Raw genomic sequence first — 14,161 nt, forward strand, 5'->3', positions numbered from 1 at the left:
AGGATTATCAAAATAAAGCCTTTGTAACTTATTTAAATCTAAAGTGGCAACATCTATGTTAATGCCAATAAATATAAATTATGCAAATTGTGTATAATGTTTGGAAATGATTTGCTTTGACGAATTCTAATGAAGTTTCAGATCAGTTACGTCGGTTTATAAAGTCAAAACTATGGTAGAATTAATTATCCGGGGGAAAAATAATCATCCTCACCAGGTCTAGAAATGCTTTATAGAGGTCTCAAAGCTTTTTCGTATCGCTTGATATCCAAAAAAACACAAAACTTACTCAAACTTTGCGTTTAAATTCCACACAATGCCCTTTTTCTTGAAAACATAAGTTTGGCAAAGTCAACATTAAGTTGTGGAGTGAAACACCAGGCGGGATTGGCTCCTTGGGTGTTTCCTTCACATGGGAGACACCTGGCCTGTCTTCAGCAGTGCGTAGCCTCGATGGGGGACAGGGTCAGGATGCTGCGGTCGTTGGAGAAATTCTCGGGGTCGCTCCATGATCTGAAATAGCAGCAGTTAGGCGAATGTTAGGGCACCGAGGAGTGTTGAAAAGGAGGGAAGAAAGCAACTCCGGTAAAAAAAAAACATTGTCATTGTCATCTCCTTTCTTTCTCACTCAGCGGGTTCACTTGGAGTTAAAGCTTTCGAAACCATTTGGATTGGGTTGAACATGTTTTCCTCCTAATCCAAGAGTCTTGGTTTTCACTGGTGTGAAAAGAGGAATATATACCCTCTTTTGCTTTTGCTTACCCTGAACCTCATTTTAGTTTGTTGAATGCCTGATATAGACCGTTTTCACAGAGTATAAGGTTAGTTTAGTTTTACGCAAAGCTACAGGGATGATAACTTCCTGTCTCAGCCTATTCCTATGGAGGGTTAGCGAGGCGATTGCAAATAAATCAAAATGGAAAGACTATTTGCAGGACAGCAAGAAGTGCTATTGTATTGTCAATGACTACATGTTCAAAACTTTGTGCGTGATGGAGACTTGACTGTTCATAAAAGACAGGTGTGTTTGACTTGAAGCTAAAGGCTAAAAGTAATGTTTTTTTAAGATACGACTCAATAAAATGGTCATGGTGTAATTCATTGACCCAAATGAGTTCAGCTCATGTGGCTAATAATGATAATAAACTTTTATTATGCATCAACTTCTGTCTTGAAGCTAACAGCTAATGCTAGCTGAACATAGAATTGTCTCTAATGAAATGTTTAAAAAGTGGTAGATATATATTTTGCATTGTTTGCAATTAGCATGACATGGTTTGTTTTTTTTGTCATATAAGGCTACTTAGCTACAGGGTCAATCGAATCTTAAGGATGCTCAAATAATACAATTGTAGTTTATTGGAGCAAAGGCTGCAGCTATTTAGGCATTCAATGGGGTCTTGTTTTGTTCGAAACGTGCTAACCCTATTGTTAATACCTCTGCAAGCATGTTCTGAAATGCAGGTGATTGTACTTGTAGGCCTACTACTTGTTCATTAGTTTGGGCGTGTGTAAAATGTTGAAGCCTATAGAAGGGTATAAATTAGGAGGGCATAAATTCCAGTTTTTAAACCAGGGAGACTCAACCCCCAACGTCTCAGTTCAGATGACTTTTTGGGTTTCAATCATTTCAAAGCGCCTTTAGACTTTCTATGATAAAGTGCTGAAGAGGCCGTCTCTGCAGTCTGAAGGTAGAAGCAGTGTGTGGAAGTAATGGAAATGTTAAATAATGGATGGAGTTGAGTAATACAAGTCTCACATCGAGGGTTTTCCCGAGGTTCCCACTAAGTCTTAGGATGAAATATTTATATGTGAAAGAAGTTCAGGCATAAAAATAAACTGTTATGAAACTCGCTGTCCAGACCGTAATTTAAATAAGTTTCTTTTTTCCTTCTTTTCTTTTTAAACAGCTCACCAGATTAATGTCTAGAGACTTGCATTACTCAACACAAAAAACAAGGAGATGAAAATCAATGGCATTTAAAATGTGTAAACACACAAACCCATTCATCAAGGTGCTCCATTGTGATTAAAGGTATTGACGTTCAGCCCATTAATACCAAAGTTTTTATAATTATTCCAAGCCAAATCCCACATTATATGCTGTATACATATATTTCATTTATCAAATCGAATTGCTGTGCGTGAAATGTTCCATTAGCAACACAATGTTAAGGACTCTGTTTCTGTTCTTTGGTTTGGGGAGTCAGCCTAAATCTGATCATATTTAAACAGCACGTTCTGTTCAAAGTGTTGAATGTGAAAACGTCCCCGAACAGATGTCGGTTTATATGGATAATGTTAATTTGATGCTAATATATGTTAAAACAGTGCCACAGAACTAATTTGCTTGACAAACAAACAGCTCAACTTTGGTTTATATCGTTTTCTAACCTCAATTTATATTACTACATATCTACTGCTACCCTTTTGTCTTTATTCTTTTGTAGCTCAATGCACCTCAATGATCCAAATATTTTTCCAAATCAGTTTTTCAAACGGCACTTTGTTTCCATATACCTTTTACAAATGACCTCGTAAAACACTGGATAAGCAGCTTTTAAAAGATCTTAGCTTTTTGTGTTAAAGGTCCTATATCATGCTTTATGCTTTCATAGCTACTTCATACCAGATATTTTTTTTAGTATAAATTAAAATAGTGTGTATTTAAATATAGGCCAGAGCCACTGAGCGAAGGCTAAGTTTCCAAACAGCTACGCTAATGCTGCGTTCCCTTTGTCCTCAGCCGTTATTTTGCGAGTTTCCGCGTTCCAGTTGCCAAGTTTAATGATAGTGTTCATCTTAACATGTGCAACATTGTCCTAATTTTATCCATTGACAATTTGTATTTTTGTCCTACTCTAAATAATAATGGAGCTGGCGCCAAAAGCACAGCCATATAGCTAGCAAGAACGAGCTTTAGCTAGCCCGCGCTGAACACTGAACCCTCAGTCCATTCTTACTTTATAGTCTATGGGTGGATGTTAGCTTTAGCATCGCAAAGCAAAACAGTAGATTTTAAAACCACAGAAGCTCAACTGCTGCTCAGGAGCCGGAGAAGTAGATTTTGTATGATAAAGGAATCCACTCTGGTAAAGACAACCGTTTTAAGATCCTGGAAGCATTCACCTGCTTCTCATTGCTCAAGCTGAAAAAGCCACACTGTGTCATTGACTGGGGTCGTCGCAAACACCATCTTTGCTCACGGATTTCATTCGCACAACATTTTCAGGACAGGACATGGAGCAACTGAAAAAGGTTGCGTTCATGCACGCAACCTTCGACCCCAAAGAAAAGGTCCCAATTTCAAAAGTGTGAAGCTCTCACATCACATGGAACATGAAACAGAAACGTCGGACAATATTATGCAGATTTGTGAAGTAGAAAGACAAAGACATAGACATAACAATACATAGAGTGTATACAAAATGCCCAAGGCAACCGCGGCCCCCATGCAACAAGACAGACACAGGAGGGCATGCTTGTTTTGTAGCTTATACCGAGGCGGGACAGGTGGAGTTATAAGAAGATAGAAGAGCAAGGGAAGTATAGAAAACAAGCATGCCCCGGACATGGCCTCATTTACAGAAGCACCTATAAGGCTTCGGGATTCAGTACAAAACGTGGGCTACGTACACAAGTAGCAAAAAGACTACACTTCCCAAGCAGCCTCTCTGGCTCCCGCGTCCCGCAAGAAATACAAGATCTGACGTTTTAGAAAGATCAAACAGTTTGTGTGAAATTACATGTTGGGACAACTACGTTTTCCTAACCCTTTTGTACGGAAATGTTTTTGTGTCATCAAAATGTGAATTTTAAATGTCTGAGAAATGTATGCTTTGAATCTTTTGAACATTGAAATAAAATGTTTGTCAGTCACTGAATTTTCTCTGCTCATTTTTTAAGGGTTTTAAATTGAATTATTTTTCAATACATCCAATTCAGTGCAAAATTTGCAATAAAAAAATCAAGCCGTTAAATTCAACAGTAGAAATTCAGAGTGTGAAATTTACAGTGAAAAAATTCACATTGAATATTTTAAGAGTGAACTTTTCCTTCTTTCTACAGCAAATTATTCACTCTGAATTTAGACTGTTGAATTTGAAATTTTTAAGAACAATACAGTGTATATTTTCAAGATGAAATTTTCATTTTGAATTAAAAACACTTAACACACTGTTGAATGTTCAATGTCTGAATTTCGAGGACAAAGAATATTGAAACATGTTATTTTTGTGTTAAAAAAATTAAATGCAGAAAATTCACAGACATTTAAAATTCACATCATGACACAAAAAAATCTTCCATACTTTTGAAGCACACTTTGATTTGGAGAAGCACACAGGAGCAAAGATAAGCAATGGGCCGATGAGCAACATGTTAAAAATAATATTTAATAATATTCAATATTTATAACTGTAGCTGTTTTAGCCTTGAGGCTAAAGGCTAACGTGCATTTGATGCTAATTTGATGCTAACTAATTTTTATGAAACACAGTCTGCTTGACTTTTATTTAAGTTTTTTTCTGTTTATTTTGTTCCTAATTTATGTTAAAATATGGACAGGAAGTAGTCCTTATACTACACTGGCTAACAGGAAGTTAGCCAAAAACATTCCATGCACAGATCCTATTTCTGCTTTCATCTCCAAACGACTGAAGTTTAGGTAAACTGACTGCAGTCCTCTTGTCACAGATACGGGACAGATACAGGAAAAACCTCTGGATTAAAAGTTAATAAAAGCGTGAACAAAATCTCCCAAAACTAGCTCCTCCAATCCAGCTCCTGCTTGTTTCCCCAAACCGGATGTGAGGATATGATTACAGCATTTTTCTAATATACTTTCTTACAATATGATCCTTTTTGTATCTCTGTAATAGCCACATTCTAAAATTGTATTTAGACCTTGCATTAAAATAACACCCTGATAATTCAATACTGGTCTGTAGAATAGCTAATATCAAAGTTAATGTGTGTTTAACAGATTTCTTACCAATTCTCAACTTCGAATAATATGCTTTTAATGTGCTCAAAGTTACTCAGAAATATTCCAATGCAAGGTCTGGGCATAGGTACAACGAAACCACACTTTTACATCTTCTAAACCGCCCAGATCTAAAAGCAGTTTTTAAGTAGATATAATTTTGGCATTATACATTTGGCAATACTCTTTCATGCGCACTTCTCCTGCTCCAGACTGGCTAAAATTCAGCTGTGCAGAGAGACAGCCAGCTACAACTTGGCTCCAATATCAAGTAAATACTTCAATGTTATACTGATTACACATCATAAATAGTGTTGATACATATACTGGGAATGCAGAGTACAGAATCGAGCGAGTACAAGTCTTCTCTATATGGCAGTTTCCTAGCATTAAGGCCAAAACGCGCTTTTGTCGCTCTCTCAATTCAATAAGACCAGCAAGAGCATAAAAAGGTCCTAATTCAAAGTTGATTGTGTATTTATAGCAGACATAAGCACAAGTCACAATGCACTTTGGAGCTTGGAAGGGATAAGACTGATGCAGAAGCAAAAGCAAAAGAATCCATTTGCTTCTTCGAGCCAGGGTTACCGCGGAGATCAATCATTCCCAAAGGAAGACGTCGGAATTAAGTATTCGGATTCAAAGACGAAAAGCTAAGAAGATACAAGTATACGGTGCTGCTGCCGGGAGATCCAATAAGACCTTATGTGAACAGATAAATCAATCATTTCAAGTTTTTATCCAGTTTGAGTTGTACTAAGAGAAAGGCTTTTATGTATTTGGATCAGTTACTGGGATGCGAGTCAAAAGCAGGGGTGCATCAACCCCACAAGCAGAGTTTTTAAAAATATGTTAAATGCTGATATTAGGAGTTTAAAGTGCATGACAGGTTTGAATTCTTTTGATAGTACGATTTGTTTAGATGAATTACATCTGTTGTAAGTAACAGGTGTTAAATAATTAACATTTCATTTCAGTGAAGCAGATTTTAATGAAGAAATATGGGGCAGAAAGCAAAATAATTTTTAAGCTAATGAAATATGGTGCATTCATTTGCTCGTTTTCCCCCAAGATGTGACATTATGGCCCCCAGTTGGTTTGTGTTCATGTGCTTTTTATGAGGGAAAGTGGGGATTCTGATGTCATCGAGTAAAAACTGCCTTTTATCACTGATTAGCGCTTAGCTGTGCTAATCATTTAAAAGTGTTTTTTAGCATCTCAAAAGCTTTACAGTAGTTTGTGAGTTTTAAAAAACATCATCACGGAAATGTACTTTTTGCAAGCTTTGATGTCAGTCATTTCACTTGCAACTGTGTTGCTCCAAGGATGACGACAGTTCACACTAAACTCAAAAACTTATCAGTGTTTAACTAAAAAGCTCACTTTAGACGATAAATCAGCAAATCAGCAGATTTCCACAGTCAGTTGTGGAAGTCGGGAAGATCGTTTTGACCCGAGTTTCCCAGGCGTTTGCCCCAGTGGAGCAAGCGTTCATGTGCACATGGGGAAAAGGTTTTCCCCAGAAACAGACGACCGTATGAACACGTCAGTAGATAGAGGTAAAGTTCCATATAACATGGTTGCACAGCAACAGTTTAAAATAGTTGTCTCTGTCCAAAAAGGAAGTGAAACTATATACTATAAACATCACAAACATGATTTAACTAAAGAAAGCTTGGTAAAATGTTTAGCAATATCTTAAATATAATGGTGTTAACTATGTTTTAGCAAAAATTGTGTCTGATGTGTCATATGCACCTTAAGTATCTGCGATCCGCTAGTGATGTAGCTGCGTTTAAGTGAGAGCCCAGAGGCCACGCTTAGAAATAAAGCAGTGCTATGTTTGGACTTTAATTACGGCTTGATTTATTAATCTGTCTTAATGACGGACTGCCTTGAAAATCTTCCGTCAAAGCTAAGAATATTCTGTAAATGACGGAGATTTTTGGTCAATCTGATGTGGAAAAAAAAGCTGTAATGTTTCCGAGGGTTGTCTCACCACACTTGTATAAAAATATTGACTTGCTTTGAACTCAGGATGTAAGCGGGTCCTAAAAAGCCCGCACTGAAAAGTCTGCTTTTTTTTTTTCACGCTGCAAATTGTTGGTTGTTATAATGAACTGACAAGCTGATGCAGAAACTCTACCTTTTTCACTGACAGTGAAATCCAAACGGGATAAAAACTTGCTACAAGGTCTAATGGAATTGTCCCACAGGGGGCAGCATAACCCACCCATTGAATTTATCTGTAGAAGCTGAAGGTTCAAACACATTCTCCTGCATCATACCTAGCAGTCTGCATGCACTGAACCTCTCTGCATCCATCAGACCAACAGCACATGTGGGAACAAAATGCTAGATCTTTATTACGCCCAGTCAATGAGGTCCTTGGACGCTAGTAAAGGGGGGGAGTGATGGCTCAGCACATGCAGCGCGAGGGTCAATGAATCGATGGCCCTAAAGTGACAGGGGCCCACTGCCCAGGTCACAGATACAAGGGAAGGCAGCGCACTCAGCCACATCAACAGGGCCTGTTGGGACATTGTGTTTGTGGTCGGGAGTGGACAGGATTGGATTAGAATGTTGTGTCAATTATATAGAGAAAGTATTGTAAATATTGCAATATATGTGTAGATAGGTAACAGTTTAGAGTATCTACACTCTATAAATCATTAGCAAATACCTAATTTATAAAACAAACTAGGGTTTTCGTTAGCTAAAGTCTAAACATATTCATGGTCTGAGCAATAACAAGAATGTTGCGGTTTATATATGATTAACAAATGATTTCCCAAAGCATCACAAATGCTTAATAGTGTGCAGTATAATGTGTTACCATCATAGACTGTGAAAAACATGGACGTAGCATTGCTATTAACTGCTGAAGCCTAAGAGGAAATGGGGGAAGGCTCCGGAAGTTCCTTTCTCTGATGGACCATCCATTGCATTTTGTTGTGCCTCTTTAAGTAATTACTGAACACAGGCTCATCAATCTGACTTTTACATGTTTGTCTTAACACATTATCCCGTCTTATGCTTTTCCTTTCGTTCATTTTATTTTGCCTTATTTTAAGTGTAGGAGCTGACCAAATTGCTAGCATGAAGGAGCTTCAATTAGCCTGCCCTGAACACTATACGTTACTCTACTTCCAGGTCCAACAGAGCTTTAGTCCTGTTCACTATAATGGGATTTAGATGACTGTAACCTGCCGTAGAGCCAACTACAAGGCTAAACATCTGCTCACAAAGAAATATTACATTTCCTCTAGTGATGCTTTTCTGACATGAATAATCAAACATTTTTTTCCATACACAATGAAGGCTTATTATAAATATAAAAATCTCTTCATTCTGCCTGGAGAAATGATGAGCTATATTATTCTTATTAAGTGTAAAACAGTTCCTGACCTTTAATCTGCTGTTTCTTCAGCAAGAGATTCAGATAAGGTGGCGTTTTTTGCTACGTTTATCTAACTCTCCACAGTTTGGACCCGGAAGTAGCTTATTATTGTGTGTGATGTCACACTGAACAAACGTATGGGGAAAGCCACTCTCACTAAGTCCATTGCGGTTCTACAGTCTATGGTTTTTCAACTGAAATCAAAACGATCCCCCTTGATGGCACATAAGTAATCAATGGTCACTACACTGCTCCGTTACTGTTGCTGCTTTGTGTCCCTCCACTTGCATCCATGTTTGATGTATTGAGGAGAATATCAAAATAAAATACATTACAGGGCCCTGTCCAAAAACAAACAAGCATGTGACATTTATATTGGATTCAGACAGACATGATTTCATAAGTTAAAGTGCATTCCAGACCAGGGCGCATCTTCTGGTCCACTACTCTTTGGAGACAAACATTTACAAACAGTCAAACCAACGCTGGAAACAGACAGGGACAGACACAGGACAAAGAGAAACCAAAACTCAAAGCAATCACGTCTTTCATAAACGCATTGAAGACACAGAGCACACACAATCCCCTTTTCAGGAGAGAAAACCAAACATGCTACAAAGGTTGTTTTGGGATTTAAAGGGTGCACTGAGCTCCTCGTCCCTACGTTCACTCCCTCCTACGCTTTTGTATCTAGGCCTTTAAAATAAACAACGAAAAAACCCATTGCATCCGAGGAGAAGCGCTCATAGCCCCTCTGTCCCGCTTGCACCGGGGTCCGTCCCTGTCCCACCTGTTGTGGCGTCCCACGTTGGGACAGCGGGGGGCGCTGCTCTGGCACTGGCCCGTCACTTGCTCCAGGAGGCGGGCCAGGCGGGAACAGCCGCTCTGCCCATGTTGGTAGCAGCACAGGGACTCCACACAGCTGAGGGCCGGCGCCTGGGAGGCTGATAGAGGCTGGGGGGGGGGGGGGGCAGGGGCGGAGTGGAGAAAACCAAAAAGACAAATATTACTGTCAAAAGTTATAAACAGGTACACACAGGACAATAACTCTGCCCAGTGAAAGTGCAGGTTGGAAACTAACGCTTTTTTTGTGCGTCTGTCAGAGAAAGTCGACACGAATAGTCCAATAAATCGAGACAGCTGGACATTTCTTTATACAAACGGCCGGCGCTTCATGATTACACAATTACTTTTCTCTTGGTGACTGAGCAACACATTGCAAACAGTGCGCGGGTGTTTAAGATTGCTTGGAGTCACGCGGCAAACTCTGGCCAAACTTTCTAACAAATCCAGGCAGATAAAGACGCAAAGTCCGATAAATGGAGTCTTTGATTTATCGGACCTGGACGACTGAGAAAATCTGTGGGCCTTAAGAAAGTCTGTTCCAGTTTCGAATACAGGGTTTGCACGTTTTCTAGCAAAGTCAAACTGGTGCTTCTTTTACATATAATTTCTAAAACTGTTGGGGCCATTACAAACTGCAAACTAAACTAAAACTTTCTGAATCTACATTTGGTTCAGAAGTGACTTCCTCAATAACACTTATTAATAAATTGTAAAGAGGACAAGGTCAGCTCGTAGTGATGAGGTCAATTGCACGTGGTGTTGGCTTGGACCCAATCAAACACGTTTTATTGAATTGTGCCCCTTCTTAACATCTCACACACAAATTAAATGAAGTCCAATCCAAACAAGTCGGAAGGTGATGCGGTGCTCTCTGCTACAACACTCCTTTATATAATGCAGCGTTGGAGAAGCTGAATGAAAGTGCCGTCCGTAGCGTGGAGATCATATGTCCGGTCTGAGTCAGCACCCAGAGGACACGCTCAGGGGAGACGTTTACTGCTGGACAGGTTTTCATTCAGTCTGACCAACAACTGCATTCAGCAATTTTAGAGTGAAAGGAAAGGTCAAATGGCTTTACAGGGTTCAAGAAGCTACATCAATACATTATTTGTAAATTTTTTGAGAATTCTAAAGCAAATATCTGCACAGATGTGTGGTTCTGAAAATCCGATGTAACCGGTAACTGTAACTGATTTTTACTACGACAGAGGGAGGAAGCTGAAATATAATAATATCCCTAAAACAAACAGGGATTTTGTTCATTATCGTTTTGAGGTATAATTCAACTAATCCAAATCTAAAAAAAAATATTTCACTGCATTTGTTCAAAGGGCAAAGCTTTTTGTTAAAACAAAAAAAGTACCACACATGCAGATGTAAATGCAGGGAAAAATACACTTCTATATCGAACAAATGAAACACTTGAAATACAAGACATCAACTGAAAAAATGTGGTCATGCATGAAACATCGAAGACCTTGAAATGCAGTTTTCAGTAAATGCGTTTCTCATTTCCAAAAAAATAGCATGTATGAATTATTTGGATTATTTCATCAACAACCCTACCTGTGCCCCCAGATATGAACTACAAGATAACTGGTTTTACTGATAACAATTCTGCTTAACATTTTGATCATCGTTTCAATGTCTCCATCATAAATGCTGGTCAAACTGTAGAGCATTCTTTACAGCAGCAGTTTCTCCGCTCTTAGTTTTATGAGATTCCTGAGAACCGAGGCTCCTGTCATTTCTGTGATGGATCACTTAGGCTTGAACTCCCAACGCACGGTCCGACCCCCAGCCAAGGCCAACCAATCATCCCATAACTTTACAGTAAGACATTCTACTGCCTTGTGAAACAAAAACAAACTACAACCTGGAAGAGTGGTCTTCATAGGTTGCAACAGTACTTGGCTGCAAATGCTGCTCTGTTTGTATTCCAAGCTCTAAATAGCATTTCACATTCATTATTTGCCTCATTTGTTCATTATATTGTCAATAAGCTTTGTGCAGGGAGTTTTACATTCCAACATCATGCTAGTTCCAGCTAACTTCCTGTGGTGCATAACCATTTCCTGCGATCGTTTTATTCCTTATTGATAATATACAGCTCTGTCTTCATACATATGGGTGCTATAGCCGTGAAGCTAAAGGCAAATACTAATTTGGTGCATAATGAATGTAAATAGCTCCACAAACAAATGCATGAGAAACAACCAGATTGATTTTTTCTTTAATTTTAGATTTTAAACCCATTTTATTTCAAATTCACACACACACACAAAAAAAAGAGATGTTATGAACACACAGGAAGTTTGCTATAAAATCCCATGTACAGAGCCTATGCTAGTTTTTGTTGACCTGTAAAGTGCTGCCTATAGCCCAGAGTCGGAGGGGCTGAATGAAGATGCTGTCTGGGCAGAGAGGATCATGTGTCCAGGCCGCTCTGAGTCAGCACCCAAAGGACACGGGAGAGACAGACAATGCAGTCTTGTGTTGCGCTGGTCTGGAGGCTCTGTCCTCTGCAGTAATGCTAAGCCCAACAGAACTGGAAAACAACAACTTCCGTTGCGTTGTCTTGCACAAACTGTTATTGAAAAGTGTTCTTGGAAAAAATATTGAATTGCATTTTACCTTTACAGCTTTCTTTAGCATAGAAAAGCTAGGAAACTAGGTTTACTTCAGCATCTACAGTACTATACACCGTGCCCAATGGTTCCTGGAACTAATGAAGTAGTAACTAAAAGATCCCCAAAACAGTGTTTACTCCAACACATCCTTAAGCGCCAACACTTTAGCTTCATGTGGGAAAAAATGTAAAAAATAAAGCGATTAATCATGAAAGTTATCTGCTGATTAATCGATTACCAAAAAAATCACTAATTGCAACCCTAATCTACACTCTTCTCTTCTCTTTCAATTTCAGTTTTATTCTAGAATGATTATTTGATTATGTTTTCTTATTATTTCTGCTTTGAAGTAAAACGTTATATACTTTCAACACATGTTTCTTGGTGTTTCGAATGACTTTGTTCAAATTGTGCTTGGTTAGTTTCATTAAAGTGTTTGATTGAACACATGTTTGGTATTGAACAAACAAAGAATGCTTTTAATGGATCAATACAGCGAGAGCATTGATGAAATCCGCTCGAATGCCATCAGTGAAGAGGCGGACTTATTTGCGAGGCAAAAGAAACCAAGGCCAAAGCTTGATGAAGAATTGATGGGTTTACACAGGGTTGTCCATCTTCCCCGCAAATGTTTATGACAACTGTACAGCACTGTTTGATTCAGAGCAGCTATAAATTGTATCAATAAAATGAAAGGGGGGAAACGCAGACATTATATGAAAATGAAAAATATGGAAAAACAAAAATATTAGTAAAACAATTGGGAAACAGAGTGATGACTTTGTGTTAATGGAAAGGGGTTTTAAAATAAAGAAAAGCCAAAACATGGCCATGGTTGCAAAAGTAAGCCGTATGTAAAAAAACAACAACAAATAACCGCAAGAAGAAAAACATTTTTATGACCAAGCAGCATGAGTGTGGTGGCTGGATTCTAGTAGGAAAAGTTTGGTGCTTGGCTAACAGATTTTCAACTGCTGGGTTCAGTGGAACGATGAATTATGATACATGGAATAAGGTGGGTAGTCGGTGGGTTCAGAAAGTTTTTCAGACTGATACTGAAATCAAGCCAATAGCTGCATGAAAGATTGTAACATTGAATAACTGTCTTGAATAGTGCAATAAAGATATGATGGCAAAAGAAAAAACACGGGGCATGAACACTTCCTGAACCCACACTGTAACAAACTGCTTCCAGGACACATGAAAATGGATCATTCGGGGTCAAACTTCGGGCGAGCGGATACACAGATGGGGGATGGGGTCAAAATGCACGGGGTTTTGGCGGTTGGTACTACCTAGGGGAGTATGGGCCGGCCGGGGGGAGGAGAAGCAGCTAGCAGGTGCCAATTGTCCTCCCCTGGGCTCCGCTGGTCTTTAACAGGGTCATATTCTGGGCCGACTGAACCCTCACCCTCTTCCATCTGAGGGACACAACGGGAGGCTGCGGTCACTGAGCAAAACGGAAAGCCACAACAACAAAACAAGCTGCTGCAATACAGGGTCCCCACGCTTGCGCCGGCTTTCGTAAACCAATACTTTTACATTTCAAGTGACTTATACGGGTGAGAATGTAGTTTATTAGGGGCTGTGTGGGTACCGTTTAACTACTATACAAGACTTGGTAGTCCCAGAACAAGAAGTCATTGAAGTCTAGACTGCCCAAAGAATTAGTCTTTGTTAAAATTACACATGAAAACAAAGCGACGTAGGGACCTTGGATTACCATGAGTGAAAATACTCAAATTACTGCTCAATTATCAGCCAGCCCATAAGTATATGAGTTAGTATGCAAGCAGTCATGAATAAGAGACATCATACTGTAGTAAGGCATTAGGACGTGTGCTCGTACCACAGCCAGGCTCTGAGAAAAGAAGGTTAGTGCTGGTCAAACCCTAAAGTCTTCCCACAGTGACCTCGGTATAATCATGTAAATGTCAACTTGTTTACCAAGCCTTGTTCGTTTAGGTTAGGGAGGGGGACAAACTTTTCTTCTCATGTTGATAACTGATCATCAGATTGATTACAGCGATGGTGCCTCAAGCGGTCTGGTTTTGTAGATTGCTTCATCATCAAAATGTAAAATGTTATGTTATAAAACATGAGCCCCTAGTGTATAAAGTATGACCAATTTAGAATTGACTTCTTTTAAAAAAAACAATGACCATAGACACTTTATGTCAAGTAATGTATATATATTTAGACTAGTACAAAGTTGTTACAAAAACTGTGCTCAACATATTATCATAGTAATCTACCTTTAAAAAAAGTTATCTCAAAAATCTCTCAACCTTAACATGTTTC

At 38.9% G+C, this 14,161-nt stretch overlaps 1 protein-coding gene across 6 annotated transcripts in view; it reads right to left on the minus strand.

Moving 5' to 3' along the window:
- Nucleotides 1-368: 368 nt before the first annotated feature.
- atp11b (ATPase phospholipid transporting 11B) overlaps nt 369-14,161 on the minus strand; it is a 75,213-nt gene continuing 61,420 nt past the window's right edge. For 3 of the 6 annotated variants that reach the window (XM_079575322.1, XM_079575321.1, XM_079575320.1), the window contains 2 exons: nt 9,175-9,338; nt 369-513 (listed from right to left, as the gene is read on the minus strand). In XM_079575322.1, the coding sequence (XP_079431448.1) occupies nt 435-513; nt 9,175-9,338 (243 nt within the window). In that variant the 3' untranslated portion in view covers nt 369-434. Of the gene's footprint in view, nt 514-9,174; nt 9,339-13,155; nt 13,282-13,678; nt 13,722-14,161 lie in introns of those variants that run through there. The other 3 variants (XR_013793805.1, XM_079575323.1, XM_079575324.1) reach the window with 3 other exon arrangements.

This window comes from Gobius niger (genome assembly GCF_951799975.1).
Source record: "Gobius niger genome assembly, chromosome: 17".
Classification (NCBI taxonomy): domain Eukaryota; kingdom Metazoa; phylum Chordata; class Actinopteri; order Gobiiformes; family Gobiidae; genus Gobius; species Gobius niger.